Here is a 24,160-nt window from a genome sequence, read left to right as displayed (position 1 = left end):
TGTGTGTGTGTTTTGGGTTTTTTTTTTTTGTTTTTTTTTTGTGTGTTGGTTTTTTGTTGGGGTTTTTTTTTTCCTTTCTTTGTTTTTTCTCCCTAATGCAACAATCTCAGTATTTCTCTTCTGGTCAAGGAATTGCTAGGCTTAAATCTAGGCTTTACTTTGGAACAAATAACTGTTTAAGACAGCCAGTCTAGGTGCTATTTTCAAAGTGTCATATAAATTAAGTTTTGGAAATGTGTAGTTGAGTGAAACTATTTGTAATATAGTACATAAACAATGGCAAAGTAAAGCATTTATATTGCAGATGACAAGCACTCGTTGAGCTGTTGGCATGTGTTTATTTACATTGACTTATTAGAGAAGTCAACTATAGAAAACATTCTGGATCTTGGTAACTCCGAAGACTAGAAGTTAATCTAGTAGCAGTAATGATTCTGATATCAACATAGGTGTCTACAGAATCTGATGTCAGCACAATATGTGAAATTTACCTACTCTACTGCTGCTAAATTACAACTATTAAATTAACTCTATTAAATACTGCTTGGCATTTTTTTAATAAATACTAGCCAGTTGCACTCACTAGAAATATTTTTTTTTTAATTAAAGTCGTACCAAGAAAACTACAAGCCTTAGTTAAGAGTAGAATACAGGCATAGGTTTTGTTTTTAATAAATGAAGACTGTTTGTTTGAAATAATTTTCCCCAGTATATTTTTGAACCTTTTTTGTTTTTAATGCAAATGTCTCTCTCCCACGGCACCCCCTCTCTCTTCCCAGGTATCAGGACAAACTCGCCCACAGGCATGCTTTTTAAAGCTATTTGGCTAGTAGTTCATGAAGCTATGAAATCATGGATGGATTTAAAGTTACCCTTTTTTTTGGCATTTATTATTGTAAGATGCTTGCCACTAAATTGATGTCTGTGGAATTGTGGATGTAACAGTTTTCTGAGGTGATCTTCCTTTTGCAAAAACACTATTCATGCTGCGTGATAGTCAAAAGCATTGCATGCAAAAGGGAATTGCATAATTTTTGGTATTTTACATGTTACTAGTCTTATTGTAATTTGCTTCTGTGTGGGAAATCTAGTATGTCTAAACCCCATTAAATGCCTCTGTAGTGATTCTTCATCTTTGTAATTTCTGGGGTTTGAATCACATTGATTTTGGTACACTGGAAAAGTTGGCAATGTGACCAATGGGAGAAAATAATAAAAACTAATGTTTGTCTGTGTGAGAATTTTCTATGTTATGAGGTATATAGTTGGGACTATACTGTAGAACACTCCCTTTCTGATGACTGAGCAGTACTTGCTGTCCAGTTCTTCCAGCAGATCACCACAGAACTGTAGATTTCAGCAGAGAGCTGGCGAAGTCAGCATATATTGTACCCTGCAGGCTGCTCAAGAACTAAAGAATACCATGATAATAATGCCCATCGTATGTTATTTCAAGTCATTAGCAATTTCTTTTGGCTGATTGATTTTTCAGGATGAAGGAATAATATGGCTTCCTTTTTCTTTGCTAACTTTAGCAAAACTGATCTGGGTTATCCCTTTATAATTACTGTTCTGAGATAACAAAGCAAACTCTACCCAATTTTTCCATTTTCTGATTTTATCATCTTGGAGGATTTGTGTATGTCAGGAGTGCCAGAGTTCAAAAGTCTGGTTGATTAGGACCCTGAAATTTATGTTGAGGTAAAAGAAAGGCAATTAGAAGGTTGGAATAGGTTGATAAGCTGAACGTTGGACCTTTGACGTTAGAGGGTCTCAGTTTTGGATCCAAGAGGGATTAAAATGGTCCTTCATCCAGCTAGTGGGAGTTTTGGGAATGTGTAGAAACAGCACCACGTGCTCTCTGTGTAGCACTTCTAGCTTCTGCTGTATGAATAGTCCCTTCAGAGAAGAGGCAAAGCCATCTAAAGGAATTGAATCCAGTTGACAACGTAACCAAAAGTGACTGTAGGTAGCAGGATGTGTGCTGAAGCTGTGAGACCTTTTTTTATTTCATGGCAAGCTGGAGTCCAGTTCTATTCCTTCATTCTGCAATACCTGGTTGCCGTTAACCAGAAGTTACACAAATGTCTCATTTGTATATTTAAAATTGAGATTTTTAGTGAATTATGAAAGAGTGATAGGATAGTCCTATAGCGCATATGTGGAAACTAGATTCAGGATGTCTTACACTGTCTTGCAGTTTGTCTTCAAAGCTGTTACCACAGAACTGCTTCACAGAAATCGAAAGAGGGGACTTCCAGAGATGGGATGGATTCCAACACTTCCACTGCTGTCAAAATTGCTCGAAAGTGTGGCAAAAGCTTATTATTAACTGGACATATCTACTAAAATGTCATCAATGTTGTTTTTAGCTTCCAGTCGTTGCAACAATAAAATACCCTACACGCTTCTGACTCTTTATAGATACTTCCTGAAATTAAACCAGAAGTGATATACTGTTTTATATTTTTTTTGTAGTTTGAAGTACTTAGTGATATCTCTGGGGTTTAGGTCATTGACAAATGAAAGCTGAGTCCTGAATTCTTTAGAAATAAGATGGATTATGTGGTAAGTTGCAAATGGGAATTATGGATGGTGTAGGGCAAGGATGACAATGGTTTATATAGTTGAATTTCAGCATAACAGCCACATCTCAGGAAGGCTTTAAAGCATACTGCTACATGTGCTGAAGGTTTGGAATAAGTTAGTCTACTATATATCCTACACCAGTACCTAGAAAGTCAAGTTGTGGATGTAGTATCCAGTTTTTCCATCTGTGTATGGATGTACAGGTGGCAGAACATTGGGCTTTTTCCTTCCCCACCTCTCTGCAGGGACATCAGGCGTTTTTTTTGCAAATTCCATATGTTTATATGCTTTCCTGAATACGTGCCAGGGCTAATTCTATCCTTAATGCTCTCTCTGTGGTACTAGGAATTGGAAATTAGTCTGCCTGCTCCTAGTCAATAATCTGTGAAACTGAAAGAGATGAGCTTTATATTATTGGCTTAACTGGTCTTCTAAACTAAATCTTGGAGAGGAAAAAACAAAACATCAGCCACTCTTTCTTCATACTTCTTACCTAGGCAAGGGGGAAAAAAAGGAATGCAAAGAGTTTTATTTCTGACCGAAAGATCTCGAACTCCTATCATTAATGCTTGCTCAGTGTAAGTATTACTGCTCTTATTGAATGAAGAAAGGTATGTCAAGAACACCTCTGTAAGAAAATTGTTTTCAATTAGAAATGTGAAAACTATATAAAATCTCATGCCTGATACTAGGAAATACAACTTCACACTGGGGGAATCCAGGGGTCACCACCCCAAACTACCAGGTTACCATGCCACTGACTTGGTGGAAGGTAAGTAAGTGTTTTAAATAAACCTTCCCTATGCAGGCATTGAAATCTTATATATAATGCTACATTTAGTATTACGTTATTTACAAAAACCCCGTACTACTTTATATATGTAATCATTACGGCAAACGTAGTCTCTTTCCATTCTCTATCCCCTGCCGTCGTTATTTACTGGTGGTTAGTGATTCTTTCTGGGAAAAGGATCAAGTTTCCTTTGTTTTCCTATCTCAAAAGCCTCAATGAGCCTTTGATTTGCATAGGAGAGCCTACACATTAACATAAAGAATTGGAGACAGCAACAGGAATAATATTAAAACTGAGCTTCACATTGGCTTCAAATCAATGGATAAGAGTTTTGGTATAATCATGAAAGTATCATAAAAGAAAAAACTATTCAACTGCAGTGCAGTGAGAGCAAATTTTAAAGCTCTGACCTGCATTGCCTGTAATTTCCTTGTCCCTTAGTAGGATTTTCTGGTAAATGTAATGCCTGTACTGGAAAATTCACCCCAACTCCAGGTAAAGCCTTTTGCTCAGTGGAAAGGAATTAAAGCCAGGGAGGACTCATCCTTGTTTCTCTCATGCTATTTTGTTTCTGGCTCAGCCTAATTCCTAGAACTTCCCTCCTGCATCACTGTCTCCTTGTTCTTCTCCTGCCCTGTGCTACTTCTTTGCAATCAGCTTCTTCCTCACTGAGTTTCTCTCTTTAGTTTTGAATTACTTTTTTGGTGTATCTGGAGAATGGGATTTCACTCGGCATTGTGAAGAAATTTGTCTGAAATTTGATGTTGGTTTAGGGTTTTTTTTGCATAGGGGTTGTGGGTTTTTTGCCTTTTTTTTTTTTTTTAATTGTATCTATTAGGCGAACTAGTGCCCTCCTCCTCCTCTTTTCTTTACTAAATTTTTAGGCATCAATAGTAAAATGAATTGTGGACCAGGAAATGAAGGTGCTACATTACCTGCATTTGAAATAGGTCATTTTTCCTTGCTCAAAAAACATGCCTTGACATTTACGAATAGCCTATGAGTAGTTCTGTCAAGGTCAATGGGCTTACTCATGCATTTGAGGCTGTGTATAGCAGGAGAAATTTAATTGCATATCTGTCTTGGGGCCTTAACATGAGATGTTGCCTTTAAGGATGGGTGCTTTAGATTTCCAACAGCTTTGAGTCCTTGAGATCAGAGGAAATGGTTAGCTGTTCTGTTGATTGCACTCTGCATTAATTTGCTCTTTCCTTGTCTAATAACTGGAAGGATACAACTGCAGCTTAGCAGTTGCAGACAGTTTCATGGAGGAGAACATCTAAGCCAAGGAATTGAGCAAAATTATTTCCCATTTCCAGAGGTTTCAGTGACATGAGGAACAAGGAGCATATATGAAGGGTAACAGCACCTCATAGTCATCTACAAGGGTCACATGCCCTTGTACATGAGACTGCCCTTGGGTGAGGCTTGGCAAACAAGTCAAGGAAGGGAGATCAAGACAAGCGGTTTTCTGCCATGAATCGGGTGTTGGGGAGAGCAGGGGATGTTGTAAAGGGCAAGATTTGCAGTGTGAGATTGGTTTGGACAAAATTGCTTAAGAGTCCTGGGTGCTCGTGCGCGTGGCCCCCCCCCCCCAAAGAAAAACAAAGAACCAAACAAACCAGGTGGGGAAAAAAGCTGAAAAAAATAACCCGAAGGGCCCATGAAATAGGCTTCTTGATGTGAGCAAGGGCAGCCTAGTTTAGTGGCTTACTGGATTCTTGGCCGGGCATCTTTCGCATGTGCCTCTAATTCAAAGTACTGCAGGCTTCTTGATCTTTTTTCTAGTCTTCGCTTTTTGATAGCAACCCCACCTCCTTGGGACCTCCTCTCCCATAGTACTCTGGTCCTCATTTTCATTTTTCTTCTCCTTTCTTGGAATAAGCAGATGGATCTCAGACTAAAGAGGTTCCAAGTGCTCCCACAGAAAATACCTTAATATGCAGGTACTATGTAATGACATACAAGATTTTGTTGTTGTTGTTTTTCTATGTGTTTGTTTATTTGTCAGCTTTACAGCAAGATCTGAAAATCGATATCCTTTTCCTCCGGCTTCCTGTTCTATGGCTGTTGACAGAGGTCTTCGCAGGCAGCTTTCCAGAGCTCGGACTGCAGTATGGTTTTATTTTTTCCTAGTCAGCCTGGCTGTGGAGCCCAAGGATCTTGCACTTGCTTTAATAGTCAGATATGCATTGACTCTTCTATACCATTATTATCTTGTTTTTCCTGATGTTCCAATGCTAAAGAGAATGTCTAGGTGATGCTTATCTGAAAGTTTTAAGCCCCCCTATTCTTCCTCCCCCCATCCTGTAGTCTCAGAAGGGCAAAAATATGGTCATGCAATGGTCAGAGAAGAGAAATCATATGGAGAGCATAGAATGGAAGGCATACCCATGGGTGGTGCAGGTTGGCAGGGCGTGCAAAACCAAAGGTGAATCTGCTGGTGTCTCTCTCTCAGTGCAGTCTGAATAGAAGCGCTTCAACGCTCCCCCTGCGCTGAAACAGTGGCTGGTCGCAAGTAAGTCGGCTGTTTGTTCCCACTGCCCGTGGGCAGGCTGCAGAGCAACAGGCCACCTGTGAGGCTGCAGCAGGTAGAACAGCCATGCTTTCCTTTCAGTAGCAAATACATTGTGCTTTCTTCTACTTGAAACCCCTCCCCGTAAGTCAACAATTGATTTTTAGGAGGGGAAAAAAAAAAAGGCAAATTTGCTTTTGGAGACCAATTTAACTAGAAGTCTTTATTGCTACATTTCATCTCCTGATTTCTGAAGACATGATCTTCTGGTCAAGTGTTTGATTCAGAGAGAAAGGTAACATTAACAGCTACTTGAAATATTTTACTGTAGATTGTCTTCTGAAAAATAATAGTGTCTGTTTATTTTTGCCCCTCACATCTACTAATTTTTAATATACAGCCCTTAAAATCACTTGTGTAGACCTTCTGTGAGGACTGTACGGTGCTCAAGTACCAGCAATATTGTTAAGGGCTCAACAAGACCCTTAAAAACTTCTGTTAGGACTCAACAGGAGCCCTAACAGAAGGAGTCCTGACAGAAGCAGGAGATGGGCAGCTGCCACAGTCCCTGTTTTGCAGATGGGGGACGCAAGGTGTAGAGAAACTAAACTCACATCCTCAGAGTAGCTGAGGTCTGGCTTCTAATGTGGCACATGGGCACCTCTGTGGTGCCTTACCTTACATGCTCACAACTCTGCAGGGAAGCTGCGGCAACAGGGAAATTGAAAATGGGTCCTTCTTTGTCCCAGACCGAGACCTTAATCTCTGAGCTGTTCCTCTTTTGTTTCCATAGGAGACATTTCTTCCTTTTCTCTCAAGTACTAATGGAGGGGGAGAGGTTTAGAAATGTTTTATTTTATTGTCTTTCAAAGAAACACAGTGTACCCTAGTAAGAATAGAATGACTCTTGTGTAAGTGAGGAGATATATCAACAAGAGATGCTTGTGTTAGTATTTTAAGTTTGCTACTGTGTCAAAGATTTCTCAGGTCCTTTGTAAATTAAATATTCCAGAGGAGTCCTGGCACTCCTGTGGGAAGGGGCAGCCGTTAGCAATCTGCAGGAAGTGAGTGCAGGCAAAGGTTGTGTGCAACTGAATCAGCAGGAGGAGTTTAGGTGGACAGAGAGTCAGTCTTAAGCCTGGAATTGCTCCAGGAAACTTTAAAATCCAGACTGCAGGCAGCTCTTGGTGAAGGAATAGCATGTTGCTGCTTGGCACTTCAAAAGACCGGCAAACCAGCAGCAGCATTAAGAGAAGGTTCACACTTTTCCTGCTTTATCCTAATAGTGTTCAAGCAGACCTTTCAAAGAGTAATTTCATTTAAAGTTTGACTTTTTTTCGTTTGTTTTTTTTTTTTTAAAAACCTGAAGGTTGCCATTCTGAAACTGGAACTGAGTCCTTTACTACCAGGCACATAGTTCCACATTAAGCAATTTTTTCTGGTGCTTAATGTGTTGTGGTTTTTTTTCCCTATATTCTTCTGGGAGTGATATTTTTCTGAAAATATTTGTCACTGCTTCATTGACTTGCCTTCCCCTGCAAATTTTTTGGGAGATGGTATAAAACATGTTCTCTTCTTGTTGAAATTAATGAAAAATATTTTTGTTCCTCAAAACAACTGTGGGCAGGAATACAGCAAAGTGGGGAAGAACCTTTGTTGTTGTCTGGAAAATAGTGTGTTTGTTCTGATAAAGTTACAGCCAGTGGGAAATTCTGCTGGGTGTCTGTGCGAAAGGGTTGGCCCTGAAATCTCTCAGCAGAATCATAATGCATATAACTGAGGAAGGTTGTGCTGGTTTTTAATTTGCTTTTAATTTGTATATAGAAGTGGGTCTAGGGTTTGCATGACACAAACAAAGCTGCATCTGACCGTGTTCTAAAAACAGTTTCGCTTCTTGCATGTTTTCCCACGATAAATTCACAGAATCACAGAAGGGTTGAGGTTGGAAGGGACCTCTGGAGGTCATCTGGTCCAACCACCCTGCTCAAGCAGGGCTGCCTAGAGCTGGTTGTCTAGGAATTGCATCTTTTGTGTCAGAGAAAAGAGAGAGAATATGCTGCTGTACAAATGGAAAAGAGAGCTGGCTTGTCTTACTTCCCTGTCTTCCATCAAGTGAGCAGGTTTGGGTGCAGAGGCAAGGTGCTGGCCATGTCCTCATCCCAGTTTGTGGGTGGAGCGCCTAGAAATCATGAATGGTGCTCTTGTCCAGACTGAAAAGATGCCTCTAATACTAATTTGTTTGAAAAACAAATGAGAAATATAGCAGCTAATTAAGATAAAGTCATTCTATTTAAGACCAGGATGAAACTGAGACAGTACCAGAGTGAAGGAGGACTCCATTTTGCCTCATTGCATGAAAAACAGATCTATCTTTGTGCTTTCAAGACCCGTCAGGGTGCACGAGCAGATTTGTGAAAGTGTAAGCAACCTCTTGTTTGACCTTGCATTTTCTTTTCATACTTTACTATGTCTAGCTTTAAAATATTTCTGTGAAAATTAAGATGTGCAGTCATCACTTGGTACTTCTCTAATATGGATTTCTAGAGAGTCATTGTGGTGGGTTGACCTTGGCCAGCTGCTAGATGCCCACCCAGCCGCTGTCTCACTCCCTGTCCTCAACAGAAGGGAGGGAAAATAAGATGAAAAATCTCGTTGATTGAGATAAAGACGGGGGGATCATTTACCAATTGCTGTCGTAGGCAAAACAGGCTTGACTTACAGAAAACTAATTTATTGCCAATTAAAATAGAGTTGGATGATGAGAAACAAAGACATAACTCATATTACCTTCCCTCACCGCCCACCCTTTTTTCCTAGGCTCAACTTCACTCCTTCATTCCTAACCCTCTACCTCCTCCCTACACCTTTATATATGTTTCTTCTCTTTTCTTTTTAGGAGGGGCAAGAAGCACAGTATAATTCTGAGGACCCAGCTGTCGGTGAGAGTCCATGCCTGCATTGGTAAGTGAAGTTCCACATGCCTAAAAGAGAACAAATAAACAGAATCCATCTCTGAGAAGCAAATCTGGGGAGTATGAATCAGGCTTGCCGTGTTCCAAGTTAAGGAATAATGGTCAATAAATTGATTTCTTCGTTGTGTTTGTTGCGTGCTAAAATTAGGTTATATTAGTTACATTACCCTTAAAGTACGTTAAACAGCCCAGGAAAGTATAGGATTTGACAGTAAAGTGTGATGGTTGGGAGTCCTTTGGAGAATCTTGGATTATCTGTCTTGCCACAGCCTTTGTGTGTGCCTGAAGAAGACTCTGTTCCGAATTGGGAAGGGGATCTGAAGAACTGACAGCTAACTACTGCATTGTAATAGCATGTAATGTTTATTACTTCACATCTTGCAAATCTTGGCCACATATTTGTCATTATCACAGTGTCAGTGTCTTAAAAACTCTGGTTAAAACAATGCTGTCACAAGGAAAAGTCTAATGAAAGTCATAATGTGCGTGTCATAAGAGCTTTAAGGTTGTGTAAACGGCGGCTGATGTGCTGTGATGGTGTTAATATGTTCTCCAGTGTTCTGCAGAGCAGCGTGTTTCACTGAGCGTTAGTGGCAAAGCTAATGCTCATGTTCTGGTGATATTATGATAGATGTTATGGGTGGCTGGTTTAAAAAAAAAAACCAAACCCTATATGTATGTGCCACAGTTGCCTGTTTTGTTTTCAACTTCTCCATAATAGATTCAACACCCTAATATGTTTAGCTTGTAGTTGGTCTTGTTTCAAGAGCTCATAGCGGAAGCATTGGAATATAGATACTTTCCTTAAAAGGAGGAGGAAAAAGTCTAAGTTTTGTATTATTTCCACAGTGCTAAAGTGGTCGGAGGATTCAGGCTTTAAATACAACTAAACTTCTTTCCCCTGCCCCCAAGACGTGTTATGAAACAGCCTTTCTGAGAATTTGAACTGAGCATAAGCAACCTACAGAATTCCTCGAATACCTCCCATTGAGAGCGATCTCTAGGCTGCCTCGTGCAGGAACAGATTCTCCTCTACTACCGTTGGCTTCAGGAAGTACAGTAGAGCAAGCCTACGTGTTAAGTATGAGAGGAGAAACAGAGATGCTACAAAGTCTAGGCTGATTTTATAAATATGAATGAAATTAAGGATTTTATAAATGTGAATGAAATTAAGAACAGCTTGGAGAAGCTTGTTCTTGTTAGGTCTGGGAATATCTTTGGCAAAACAGACCAGTGCAGCAAGACAAGATTTCATATGTTTCCTGGATTGAGGTTTTATAAAAACAATTTTCATGTAAAAATTTTTATTCAGAGTGCAGCCATCGAGGAATTGGAGAACACCAGGTTTTGAGCTTCCGCGTGGGGTTGCTTTGTTGTTATGTCTGCATTCAAGCTCACTGTGGGCAATTAGGCATATTACTGTGCATGTATTTTAATTATTCCAGTATGAAAGTGCATTCCTTTGTCAGGTGCTGTTACTCTCTGGCAGTGATGATGCATTCAGCAGTGAGTACAGAGGAAGCCAGGCTGCAAAACTTGAGTCCAGATTTCAAACTCCTAGAGAAGAGGTGTGTTTGGATATGGGCTTTTGGCTTGGTTCATTATAGGCAGAAAAGCCAAATGCAAGATCTGGTTCTAATTTCCAACCCCCTGCTGAAGTTTAGCTTTTTAGGGTAAGTTTTTGCTCAGCCCATAGCTTGATGTAATGTAGTTTCTTCTCTCTTTTCTTTTTCATTTCTACATACAAAATGTGTCTTATTTTTTGGTATGGTATAGTTTGAAAGAGTGAGGGGCACTCTGCGGTTCGTACTACTGGCCTTGTTTGGTGACCTGTGCCTGGCAGTTAAACTTGTCACAGAATAGGAGAGTTGTTTCACTGGCACAGCAGGTACTTTTCTTCATCTTGTGCGTACTTTCACATCAGCTGCCTGTTAACATCTTTTTTGAAACATAAGCATTAGGTTTAGAGTTTAAAAGATGTTACATATTTGGAGTAGAAGCCAGAAGCTGGAGCAATCTGAGATGGTGTTACATGGAATAAAACTCTTGCTTTGGCTATTTTCTTTCAGTCTTTACAATATCCTTGGAAAGCATTGTGGTTAGCAATGTTACTGACTCTGCAAAGTCCCCAGTAGGTAGCTAGGGCTGCTTTCTGAGAAGATGGGGTTTGTTCTGTAGTGCCCTTGCTGGAGAGCCTCCTGTCATCCTTGCATTCAAGGTTTTGCTTTGCTCTGAAGAGCTGAGAGGTGTAAAGAAATAGCTTTCCTGACATAAACTCTCCCATTTGGAAGTTGGACCAATATTTTTTTTCTTCTCCCTAACATGCTGTACTTTTAAATTGTGGGAAAGACACAAGTGTTTATGTTCAGATGTCCAGATAAAGTTTTCCATCATTAGTGACATCAAATCTCCGGGGAGTTCATTGGGCTTTACTGTCAGAGGATGTATTGACTACAGGCCAATATTTTATGAGACTTGGGAAGCTTTCGCAAGTCCCATATCAAGTGGGGTAGGTTTTTTTGTTTTTAAGCAGGGCAGGGAAGGAATAAAGCTTAATAACTTTATTAAGTTATTAATAAAGAGTGCGGAAGTTGTTAGTGAGTGGTATTTTCTGCGCTATTGCATATCAGTCAGTCTTAAGCATCTCACTCAGCTTAATGCATTAATACTTTCCTTTTTTTCCTCTCAATTTGAGTTCTTGTCTTATGTTCACACTAAGGACTTCCAGCATGGAGGAACAAATTTTCTTTTAAATATCACTCTACTTCTTTTCCCATTTTGGCTTGATCCTGATTAAATTGTTAGGACTAATTAAAAGGTAATTTCAAAAATAAAATTTAAGTTGTTCTTATACCAGCTGCATATTTACAATGTTTTTTTATATCAAAAGACTATTGCTGAAACCAGTTTTGTTCATAGAACATAACTAATTGAAAATTACAGATGTACTTTTGTACTTGTTGATGTTAAAAGACCTTAGTGGAAGAAGATCAATCCTTAAATCACATAGTGTCAATTGGTTTTTTTCCACAATCCGTCAAATTTGACCTCTTACTCAAATTAGATTTATTGTGAGTTAATACCCTGTGGGAAAAGTCTTTCTGGTATTTTTGGCAGCCGTATGGCTTTCCTTGTTTGTATTTAGTTGTGTCTTAACGTAATTTTAATTTGTATGTATTTAACAACTACAGGGCTTAGCTGAAGCCTTGATAAAGTCCAGTGTCAATGAGGATGTAGCTTTACAGGGCAAACACCAACGGTGCCAAAAACTTTAGCCTGAAACTAAATGGAAGGTTTTCATCAGAACAACTCTTTGACAGTGAAGTTTTCAAGATCTTTAAAAGCTCCACTCTTCCTGGAGAGTGACTTGGTTTATTCATTATGTCGTTGCTTGGACAGCTTTGTTTGTGGCTTCTGTTTCATTTGTCTGTTCATTGCTTCTTGGTAGTTTTCTCTCAAAATCTAAGGTGGTCTCTGAGAGAAAAGGCACCTTACATAGCTGGATGCAGTATCTAGCCCAAGAAAGTCCCATATCCTATTTTAAAATGCTTATGCCTGTGATGGGGAATCAGGAGTGTAGCTCTCAATACTGAGAATGAGGTTTGGACAGGGACCCGTGACAATGACTTAGAATGATCCCGCCAAAAGAAGTCTGACATAAGCTTCAGGTGTTAATACAATGTAATACAAGAAGAATGCAAATAACAAACGTTGATGTAATTCTGAATACATGTATTGGCCTGGGATTGCTCAGAGTACTATAGCTTGGAAGGTCAGCAAATGTTGCAAGGTGTATTTTAAGTTTTACTTCTCCTTTGTGTCAGTTTATTATTAAAAAAAACAAAACAAAACACACACACCCAGGCCCCCCCCCCCAATTGGTTATTTAAAATGTTTTTGCAGTACAAAATTACATTTTTGTATGCTTATAGGTCCTTCCTGTATTTATGCAAAGTCTTTCTTTTATCTATCTATAGATTAAAAATAATTGGGTAGATATTTGTGTGTGTTACGTTTCATAGCTTGATCCAGCGAGGTCCCTAAACAGTGTGCAAGTATATTATTGCAAGAGTCTTGCTAAACATATAATGTAGCTTCATTATTAGTTGTTGTAACTATTTTATAATCCCATTCTATTGGCTTTTGCATATGGGCAGTTGCAGATTTACTGGAGCACGGTGCTTAGGTGATCAACAGCCCTTCCCCATCCTTCCATGGGTGCCTAGCAGTGGATTATTCCCAAGGATGTGAAACAATAGCTGCCTTGCTGCATGGTGGCTGTGCCCTCTTATTAGGGCATCTGCTTTAACGAGCAGTGTTAGCACCAATAACCCAGTCTCTCCACGCAGCTCTTTGGATTGTCTTTGTGACATCCTCTGGCTCTTGATACCTTTTATGAAATGTAACCATAAATATCTTCTTGAGCTCCTTTTGTTCTGGGATACCTGAGGGAAGCTGTAAGCTAGTTGTAACTAGGAGGCTAGTAGAAGCCAGCTGTTTTTATTTGTCCTGTAATGGCTGAAGTATGCGGCTAGTCCTTTTTTCCATGTACAGTTTTCCCTTCTGTTATCTATTATGTGGACTTATTGCATGTATTACAGCATATATGATTAGGTTCTGCAAGTATTTATGCATCTATTGAACCTTCTGGTAGGACCTGTCCCTCTAGGTGCTTGAGATGCAAATTCCTCCCCAGTGGAACCACAGTGTCTTCTTTCACAAAGACAAAGTCATGTCTCGAGTCTATAACTGTATCTGGCAATTTGTTGCGGAGAAGTTAAGATACACGGAGAGAAGCGGGGGAAAAACGTGGTTTGTTCTCTTATGAGTGTAGTATCAAAGTGTAGAAAAGCCAGTGCGATTCTGGTTAAGGAAACATGTGAAACCGTGTTGTGTTTCATTCTCTGAGAGCAGAGTTAAGCTTGTGCCTACAATCCATGTCATTGGTACTGTCTCACTTGAGATGCTTCTCCCTACAAATATCATTATCGTATTGCATCTGTCTGGCATATGTGTGTTTGCAGTGTGCTGAGTGCTGGAGTAGGGTTCCCATAGCCATGGACACTGTGAAGCACCTCTAGTTCATACTTTAAAACTTTCTGATTTCTTTTTTTTTAAAAGGGAATAGCTTACTGAATTTAAAATAAACAGCTTTCTTTTGGTAAGGGAGTTTGTATACACTAAGAGAAAGAGTCTAATTGAAAAGCTTTCCTAAAGGAAGCTTAATTGTGGCACTATGAGCTCTTCGTTTGGGCAAGTGGTGATTGGTAAGTTCCAATGAGAGTCTCAGGAAAGAGAGGTAGGGCATTTTGCAGTTTTCTGTTCAGTGTTAGGCATTCCTAATAGAAAACATTTTTAGTTTGAGAGAGGGAACATGTGGAGAGCATTAGCAGTTCAGCAAAACGTGCAACCGATTCGGATTTAATTTAAAGGGAACAAAAGAGGTGCCTTGAGAATTTGTCGGAAGCGCTGTGGTTTTGCCTTCTTTGCACTGATGGTAATAGTAGACAAAGAGAGGTGAGTTGAAATTGCTTTATTGAATATCTTTTTAGTATAATTGGGATAGAAAAGATGGTGATTAATGGATTTAATGGTGCTGTACAGGGATCCTGCATGCGTTACAGATTTGTAATCACGATATGCTTCCTATGACTCTTGCTGTAACTTGGTAAAAGTCCTGGCTTAAATGAAGATAATAAACAACATGTTTATTAGATGTAAACTGACATCACACAAATTGAAAAAATGTGAAAAGGAATGCCAGAGCTTGGGGGGATTATTTTTTTTTTTTGTTAGGGGTTAGGCTTTTTTTAATAGAATAATTTGAGTTCTAGTTAAGACAATACACACAGTACTGGGGCCTGCTTCCAGATGTGTTTGGAGATATCTGGTTCAGCTCTCTTTCAATTTGAGTGAAACATGAAATAGCTGCAAAGGCTATGATAAAAATACCTTTTTCAGCTTTTCAGGATTATTTAAATTTTCTTTCCTGAGAATGTGAAACACAGATGCTCTAAGTAAAATCCCCTGGTTCCCAGATCAGATTGCTTTGTGAAAATCTATCTGTATAAATAACTTGTGGTTTTGCTCTAAAAATGTACACCTCTTTAAACTGAAATGTTAGACTTTTGTTGTACTCCTTGTGCATGCTTTTAGTCAGTCTCCTTTGTGGGGATGAACCACGGTACTTCCCTGTAACCTGTGATTTGCCTTCCGTGATCTCATCAAGGAACCTCTGGGCTGGTCCCATAGGATTTCAGAAGGTGTTTGAGACAAAGCAGGGAAATTTTCAAGATTTATCTCTGCATATTTCATTTAAATTACAACCCTTAAAATAGGCTTTGCAGCAAGAAGAACCAAGAAGCTGTAGAGCAGATAAAACCTCCATTAGCAGTGAGTTGTTGCTTTAAAGTAGTGGATTCCTGCTTTAAAGGGGCTTGTTCCAGGTTTGAAAGGACTGCTGTGGAGCGTGCTAGTGGGATGCTTTTCTCGTCTTGGGAAGCTTTGTGTTAAAATGTGAAAGCTTATCTGACTCGACTCGCGCTGGGAGGTACTGCAGAAATCAAGTGAAATGTCTTTGAATTGGGATATCCTCTTTCTGACTTTTTTTCCTGACAACTTAGATTTCCATAATAATTCCCTTTTCCTACAATGTGTAAAAATTTGCAAGGGAGAAGGAATCTACTTTTGGCTCTTAAAACATAGTGAGATTTAAAACAAATCTTGTTTCTAAACAAACAAACAAAAATCCTCAATCATCTTCAGTGGTACCTTAAAGGAAACCATCTCCTTATAAAGCCCGGAAGGAAAATAAGTAGTATGATACTTCGCTTCCCATCCCCCAACACAAGCCCATTTAGACTTGTTTCAGGTATTTTTTAAAATGAATTATAAAGTACCATATTACTGATACATGAATTTTTTTGAAAGTGGATTTTTTTCATGCAGTCTAAACACGTCTTTTTGAAGATTAAAAAGTTCTAACAAAATGCAGTAATGCATTTATTCTACCCAGTGCTTTGAAAGGACTGTACGTCTGCTGATGAATAAAATCTTACAAAAAAGGAGGATTAAGTTAATTAGTGAATCAACTTGAAATTATTGGAGTGTACTGCAATTGCAGTTTCTAAAATTTCATGTCTAAAAGAGTCATGTTGCTATTGTTAGGACTAGATCTACCACCTTTTTGTAATCTAAAGAGAAACAGACATTGTAAATTTGATGAGTGAGAAGAATTTTGTAACATTTTAAACTGTTTATAACTACTCATAACGGACCCCAAAAATGGACCCCTCTGGAAATAACTGGTAACAACAGTAATATCTACTCCGGTGAGGTTTTTGTGGATTTGGTTGGGGTTTTTTGGTGGTTTTTTTTTTGTTGTTTGCTTTTTTAAGAAAAGTAAATAATTGATTATTTCAATAGTTGATTTAGGCATTTTTGAATGACTTTCATGTTCTTCAATTAGATTTTGAGAAATACTTGCGCAATAAATAAATAAGCGCAGCCTAGGAATTGTCTCTATATGTTCCTGTTGCAATTCTAGAGGAGATGTTGCTGAGGGTGGTCCTCCATGACCTGTGGGAGCTCTTCGTGGTTAAATGTTTCAAGAAGTCTCTCTGTGTGTGCGGTGGGCTGGGGGGATTTGGAGAAGAACCACATCAATTTCAGAGCTGCAAAACTTTGTGATCAAGGCACCTCATCAGCTTGTTCTGCTACTGACGATGCTGCATAACTGGGATTTTGCAGGTCCGCGTTGAGGTGCGAAGCTCCCCTTCAGCATCGCTTGTAATTGATGCGGCCTTTCTCTCACCTTGGGGATTGTCCGGGCATCAGTCTCTCCCAAATCACAGCTCGTGACTCTCAGGTCACTTGGCTGGGACTTGTGTGGCTTGTTGAGGGGTAGCTGTAGCCATCCTGCTAAGGTAGAATCATAGAATCATAGAATTATTAAGGTTGGAAAAGACCTCTAAGATCATCGAGTCCAACCGTCAACCCAACACCACCATGCCCACTAAACCATGTCCCTAAGGGCCTCATCTACACATCTTTTAAATACTTCCAGGGATGGTGACTCAACCCCTTCCCTGGGCAGCCTGTTCCAAGGCTTGACCACTCTTTCAGTAAAGAAATTTCTCCTAATGTCCAATTTAAACCTCCCTTGGCGCAACTTGAGGCCATTTCCTCTCGTCCTATCGCTAGATACTTGGGAGAAGAGACCAACACCCACCTCACTACAGCCTCCTTTCAGGGAGTGGTAGAGTGCGATGAGGTCTCCCCTCAGCCTCCTCTTCTCCAGGCTAAACAACCCCAGTTCCCTCAGCCGCTCCTCATAAGACTTGTGCTCCAGGCCCTTCACCAGCTTCGTTGCCCTTCTCTGGACACGCTCCAGCACCTCCATGTCCTTCTTGTAGGGAGGGGCCCAAAAGTGAACACAGGATTCAAGGTGCGGCGTCACCAGTGCCGAGTACAGGGGCATGATCACCTCCCTGCTCCTGCTGGCCACACTATTTCTGATACAGGCCAGGATGCCGTTGGCCTTCTTGGCCACCTGGGCACACTGACGGCTCATGTTCAGCCGGCTGTCAATCAGCACCCCCAGGTCCTTTTCCTCTGGGCAGCTTTCCAGCCACTCTTCCCCAAGCCTGTAGCGTTGCATGGGGTTGTTGTGGCTGAAGTGCAGGACCTGGCACTTGGCCTTGTTGAACCTCATACAACTGGCCTCGGCCCATCGATCCAGCCTGTCCAGGTCCCTCTGCAGAGCCTTCCTACTCTCGAGCAGGGTAGGAATCTACAGAAATCATTACTGCTGTATAGCCGGGTATGAATGTGACAAACTTGCTTTTACTTCACCATAACAGTCCCCAAATTTTCAGGGGGTATCCTAAATTTCATTAAGTGTAGGAGTTTGTGTAGTTTCCTTAAAAGGAAAATAAAATAACAAATTTCATGCAACCTCTTACATCAATAGCTGTTGTTGGTTTTCTTGTAGTTTCTCTTTTTAGCTATTTGCACTTCCCACTTACTTTATACATCTTTGTATTGACAGACAAAGCAGTTCTTATGGTCTGTGTTCAGACAGTTGAACTCATTTGCTGTAGACTGAAGCAGAGCATGTTCACACCCGTAACTAGGGGGAAAAAAGTTAAGTTGTAATAAATATCTTCAAATAAATGAGCGTTACACTCGGAAAAGAACAGAATGATTTGTTTCCTGCCTCCATCTAAACCTGTTCTATACATAAGATATAAACCAAACAAATAAATTGGGTTCAGATTAGTTCTCTTGAAACCGTGCACCACTCAGGCCTGTTTTAAGCTTTGCCCTGCAAAACTTGTTAGAGCAAAACAATATTAAGCACCTAAACTATGGAAGAGAAATTAGGAGCTGCTACTTAAAAGCTGTGGGTTTGGAATAGGAAATGTTGGTATTTCTTTGAGAAGTCATTCTCAGCCCTGCCACTGATTTCAGCCTTGTTTGTAAGGAAGGCAGAAGGATGCTGATTTTGCTCAAGTGGAATTAGAATAAATATAGTTCCTACCTCCTTGAGATGTTCTAAGATGCATGGACAAAATTTGCTTTGATGTACAAACAGTCTCTCTCTAGCATGTATAGTAAAGACTGCATTAACATTAAATATATAGGTTTTGTCTATTAGCTTTTGTGTTTAGAAATGTGACATTCTTATCTTGCTCAGCAGTAGATTTTAGCTCTGGATGTGCTGAAACTTAAGGAGCAGCATAATGATCCTGGAAGTGGCTGCAATGCAAGTCGTGGCTCTCACTTCCCAGAATTTTTGGGTAGAGAAAACTGGATTAGAGTTGTTTATTTTTCTGTAATGTACTTCTAGTGTAATAAAAGAGCAGAAGTGGTGTTAGTTCATAAAGCAAGGAATTGTGCTACTAGGGAAAGGAGGCTTCTCTTCTCTTCCGAATGAATTCATCACACATAATGCTTTTGAGTGGAAGCCCTGCAAAAGGGTAGAGTTTTAGCATATGGCAAAATTTGTATACCCTGTTTAGTACTAACAAAATACTAAACAAAAACCTCTACATGTCTACAGAATGTCTGGGCTGATTTTTTTGCCCCAGTCAATTACTGAGGGAGTTGCTGTGGAACAAATAGGGAAACATTCCCTCACTGTATTCTCTCCTGCATGGTGGGTTTTTCCTCATTCATTGCATGTCTGATTTCTGCTCTCTGATGGACAGTTTTGATCTGTTACTTGACTATCACGTACCACAGATGAATGCATATTCTGGTATGCCTCATGATGATTTATTTTATATTGGCTTAAAAAAGAGAATGTATGCATGTCATTGAAACACAAGGTCAGGAGATGCATGTTTGAACATTATCGGTCTGCTTCGGTCTGCTTATCTTTAAAAATGGTAAGCAAAATGTGCAAACTCGTGGTCAATGATGCTTCAAACGGATGCCACTTATTAACTTTTTGTGAGCTCACTGCAAGGCCAAGTATATGGGTATCATCTTTTCAGACCAGGCTCTGTTGTTTCAGTCCTTATACATACTGAAAAGAGGGTTAAGTTTTGTTACCATCTCAAGATCTTACAGTTGAAGGTGATATAAAATACATGTGGTTTTGTAACATTGTTGGACTGATTTTTTTTTCAACTGGTTTATTAACTTTTTTCCACTATGATATATAATGTTAAATGCACTGTCTCATAATTCAACAGTCAAGAAATAGTTGCTCCCTGTTGTCGAGTTTTCATCGTGGCATTCAAATAATGTGTACTGTTTTTTTTCCTTGCCTTCAGCTATCCTATTCCTCTCTCATTTATATCCTTTTCATCTTTTTCATGCGCAGCTGTTTTTATTTCTGTAGAAATTAAGATGATTTAATTTGTAAATTGGGTGCCTCTCAATTTCTTTCTTTCTTTCTTGAAAGAAATACTCCAAAGACTGAGGAGCTTTATTTAAATAAGTGGCACAGTTCCCTGATGTAACATATGTTGTCTTCTGTAAGAGTTTTAAGTGAAGTATCCACCAAATACAGCCAGTGTCAAGAAGAAAATGTGTACTATAATGCAAAATATTGTGATGGTACCTTTGGAAGCACGTAGATAAAATGCTCATCTTGGGCTCAGAACATGCCATGGTCAGATGTGGTCATCAGTGGTGGAGGAATCCCACCACTCATTGTCATTATGGTTTTGTACTTGTATGAGCTTGATGAAATTGAGAACATCATGGTATCTCTGTCTGGAAAAGGGAGAGAGAGGTGGGATTTTTGAGGTATTTAATTGGCAATATCGTAAGCATTATTAAATATTATGTAATGCGGAAGACTTCCTTTATTTTACAGCTTTTCATGTCTTCAGTTGTTGCTTTTAATCATGAGCTGCCCTTTTCTGCATTTTTCTTGGGTTGGTGGGTTTTTTTGTTTGTGTGGGGTTTTGTTTGTTCGTTTGTTCTTTTATGTACAGCATCTGTATTTTAATAATGGTAACAGCTCCTTTAAGTCTCTTTTTTTCCTGCTTAAGGCTCAACAAGACTCACATAAAACTTTAGGCTCCAAAGAGATAAAGTTACAACCTCTTAATTTAAAACCCTAGCAGAAGGTACTGTGGCTGAGCAGCATGCTATTGTAAGTGGTAGGTTGTCATAAGCCACGTCAATTCATATTTAGCAGTTTGAGATGAGGCTGGTATGTATGAAGTTATGTATCAGGTTTCTTTTAACCTTTCAGACATTAAATATTTAGCTCTGGTCTTACTATTAAAACATGAAAAGGAGTGTGTTGGTAAACTGTGTGCTTAAAAAAAAAAAATAAAATCTCTTTCTGCAGGTTTATTTCTCCCCATGGCTGTTGACAAGGATTACACTTCAGCTTTAAGGGCCAGTTATAACTTCAGAATGTCTAAAACTGGCATATCAAGTTAACTTGTTGCTGTGCTGAGGAGGAAAATATAAATGTTGGATGTGTTCCTTACTTCTTCCATAATCCTAAATTTAGGTTCACCAGCCATTTAAGAGGCTGTTCAGCATCAAATGCCACTGGAGAGATTTGCTTACCGCTTGACTTTGTGTGAAACAGGGACAGCTGAGGGTGTGGAAAGCTTCTCGACAGGTTGGGCACGGGAGGAGGCCTGGGATTGATCTCACCCGTGCCGAGGGCTGGGGTTTTCCTCAGCCTTTTTAGCAGTGGAGCTTATTCTGCAGGCTGTGGGGGCTGCAAGAGCTGTTCCAGGCAGGGGAGGATGGTGACGATGCCGGCAAGACGGCAGCCAGCTGTCATTGCTTTTCTGCCTCTTGCTGCTTAGAGGATCATGCATGAGTGGCTCCCTGTAACTGCATCAGAAACACATCAGGAGGCTTCTCTACTTTTTTTCTTTTGCTGTCATGCTGAAATGCTTGGTGTTGCACTGAGGAAAAACTTGCTCTAGAAAACATGGGTACATTTGCATGAAAGGTCCAGCATCATATATAACTAACCTGAAAACCTTTTTTAAAACCCTCACAAAGGAGTTCTGCTATATATTGTTCACTTCAACAACAGTATAATAAAAATTATTGATTAATTTATAATTAATCCCAATATATTAAAATTCCCAGTATATTAAAAATATTTGAGATCCAAAAAGGGTGGGTGAGAAAATAAAATCCTCCCTATATCTTTGCCGGAATAGCCAGGTACTACTGTAATATTCTCAGAGGTGGTGTACGCTGGGAAAGGGGAGCCACAGGGATGATCTGAAGAGCTCCCTAAAGCCCTGGGTGTGAGCACACGCTGCACTTTTGTCAAAAGGTTAGTACAAGTGATGAAAACAGAAGCACCCATGGTTACCCTAGATAACCCACTGTGGGGCACTCTGGTAGCAGGTCTCCTGGATTTTCACTCTGAGATTAGTGGACTGCACATCACTGTCACCATGGTCTTGCTGTTTTATATTGTGTATCTGTACTTCAGGTGTTGTGTGTGGTTTTCTGTTCTGTACGTTGCATGTTCCAGGCTCCTTAGTCAACATTCAGTCATTTAAATATCTTTATTAGGACTTTAGGGGGGGGGGTTTCCTAACCTAATAGCTATGAGGTTGAATCTTGTTGTTTTAAAGCCAGAAAAATACATATAATTTGGTATCAACTAACAGGACCTAGAGGACCATCTGTGAGCTGGCAGTACCTGTTTGACTAGCTGCCTTTTACCTTGGGGTGCTGGGTACCATTTCCAGCTGGCCCCTGGGGATGCTTGTCTGGGAGGTAGGAAGTGTGAGCAATCCAAACACAGAAATACCCAAACAGTTCCTAAATTTTTCTGTAGGGAAAAAAACAAAATAGAATGCCAAACAGAAAAGCACATGCTACACAGAACAAGGATTTTTGTAATTGCATCTGTTTTATGAAGACTGAGAGCCCCTATTCTTACTCTTAAAAAAAAAAAAAAAAAAAAGACACTCCACCAAAACACCCAAAACCCAAAAGCAAAACCCCCAAAAAACAAAAAACCAAACCCAACAACAAGAAAACAGCATGGACTTAGTTCCTCCCTCTTCTCTGCTTTCCTCTTCTCTTTGTTGCAGGAAAGGAGTAGGAGCCTTACAACCCTAATTCAGCTGACAGGGAGCTTCAAGGCACTGCGCATAGTTCTTCTTTTTCATATTGCTTGAGTTGCTCTTAACCACGGTGCATGTAGGAAAATAACGTTGTTTCTAGGTGAAACTTCACTGCTGTATCACTGCCACCAGTCCTCTTCTTGTCAGCCTCCCAGTCACGCCAGGCATGCGGCTTGGTGGCTGTGTTGGCCACTAGGCTCCCTCTGTCATCGGCGAGCAGAGTCTGTCTAGAGGGCACTTCAGAGCATCTCAGTTATGTTCCTGCCCTGAATTGCTCTTGTTCCATTGACCATAAAGGGAACAGATTAGGGAGAGGAACTGCCTGGCTGAGAGGTACACATACTCTCTGTTGTCCCTTTCTGGTTTGTGTCTTCAGAGTCCTGATAGTCATTCTTGGATGACAGCAGCTTTTAATGAAATCTGGTTCTTTGCCAAACTCTGCAAGTAGTTGCACTGATTTCTTTTTTCCTAGTTTCTGTCAGGATCTAATACTTAATTTGTATATATAAATTTACTTACTGGAATAACTCCTGTGAAGTTGTGCTGGAATGAAGTTTGGTAAGAGCAAGTAAGACTCAGGGATTCAGGCTGAGTTACCTCCATTGGCTCTAAGGCCCATCGTATGGGCAGAAGCAAACGGAGCCAGTGTCTGCTCTGTGGTTGTGCCCAAGTGCTTTGCTAGGGCTGAGGCAGAAATTCTGGACATTGGAGCACAAGACTCTTTCTGGGCAAATCCTCACCTCCTGTAAGACAGTTTGGGGTGAGAGTTGGCCCATTCTACCCTTATGGAGCACTGGTCTTACACTTGAACGAGATGGTACTTTTTTCATAATTTGTACCAGCCTGTTTTCTGGAGATCAGATTTGCAGGCGCATCCTTTCCCAGGAGAAGGGGAAAGTTACAGTTTTACTCTGGTTCCCAGCATGGTGCTTCTCATGAGACCTCCCTCCGAGCAAGCGAGCTGCTTCCGTGTTGCAGAGCCTGCTGTGTTACCTGCAGAGCTGCAAACACTGAAGAGGAGGATTTCTTTTCTCTTTGTGTGTCTGCTGTTGCTGCTGTTACTTTTTCATATTGCCTGATCTTCTGAGCCTGATGCCACACAACCAGCAGTTTCCAGAGGCGGCAGCTGCCTGTGCCGCCTGTTGACGGACGGGCCGGTGGCGGGCAGTCAGGCAGCCCAGGCGCCACGCACGCAGGCTCTCGCCCATCCCTCCCTTTGAGGGTCAGGTCAGCTGTACTTCGGCATTAAACTCCCAGCTGGAAAGATCCTTTCCACGTTTCCTATGAATAACAAGGAGAAGGAGGAGAGAGACACTTCGCGGGCTGTATCCATACCTGCCCTTTCCCTGCCGAGAAAACAAGGGATCTGTTTTCAGGCTGGCTGCATGTCCTGGTCATTTAGATGCGATACCTTATCAGAAGTGGCTGTGTGCATGTCAGCATTCACCCCTTTCACGCCCGCTTTTTGGTAGATCATGAAATCGTGACTTTCACCTATCAATTCTGCCTTCATTATGCGATATCACAGTGACCCAACTATGTGCCAGTGGTATATCTTGGGGTTTTGTACCGCTGTTCTTTGTGTGCTTGCGCATGCATGACAACGTTGCTTTTCGCTTTTCTCTCTTTCTTACGTCGTTGACAAGACGTTAGAGTGTATTACAGCCTTAGTACTTCTTATCAGGGATAGCTTGTTTTCTCTAGGAAGAAAAAC

General features: G+C 40.3%; 1 protein-coding gene across 3 annotated transcripts in view; it reads left to right on the top strand.

Moving 5' to 3' along the window:
- FHOD3 (formin homology 2 domain containing 3) overlaps positions 1 to 24,160 on the top strand; it is a 407,490-nt gene that overhangs the window by 49,036 nt on the left and 334,294 nt on the right. For all 3 annotated transcript variants that reach the window (XM_075142372.1, XM_075142371.1, XM_075142373.1), the window contains exon 3: positions 8,794 to 8,858. In XM_075142372.1, coding sequence (XP_074998473.1) covers positions 8,794 to 8,858 — 65 coding nt within the window. The remainder of the gene's footprint in view (positions 1 to 8,793; positions 8,859 to 24,160) is intronic.

The sequence above is a fragment of the Calonectris borealis genome, chromosome 2, assembly GCF_964195595.1.
Source record: "Calonectris borealis chromosome 2, bCalBor7.hap1.2, whole genome shotgun sequence".
In the NCBI taxonomy this organism is placed as follows: domain Eukaryota; kingdom Metazoa; phylum Chordata; class Aves; order Procellariiformes; family Procellariidae; genus Calonectris; species Calonectris borealis.
The sequence above is the reverse complement of the archived record's forward strand: the minus strand, read 5'-3'. Positions and strand labels throughout refer to the sequence as shown.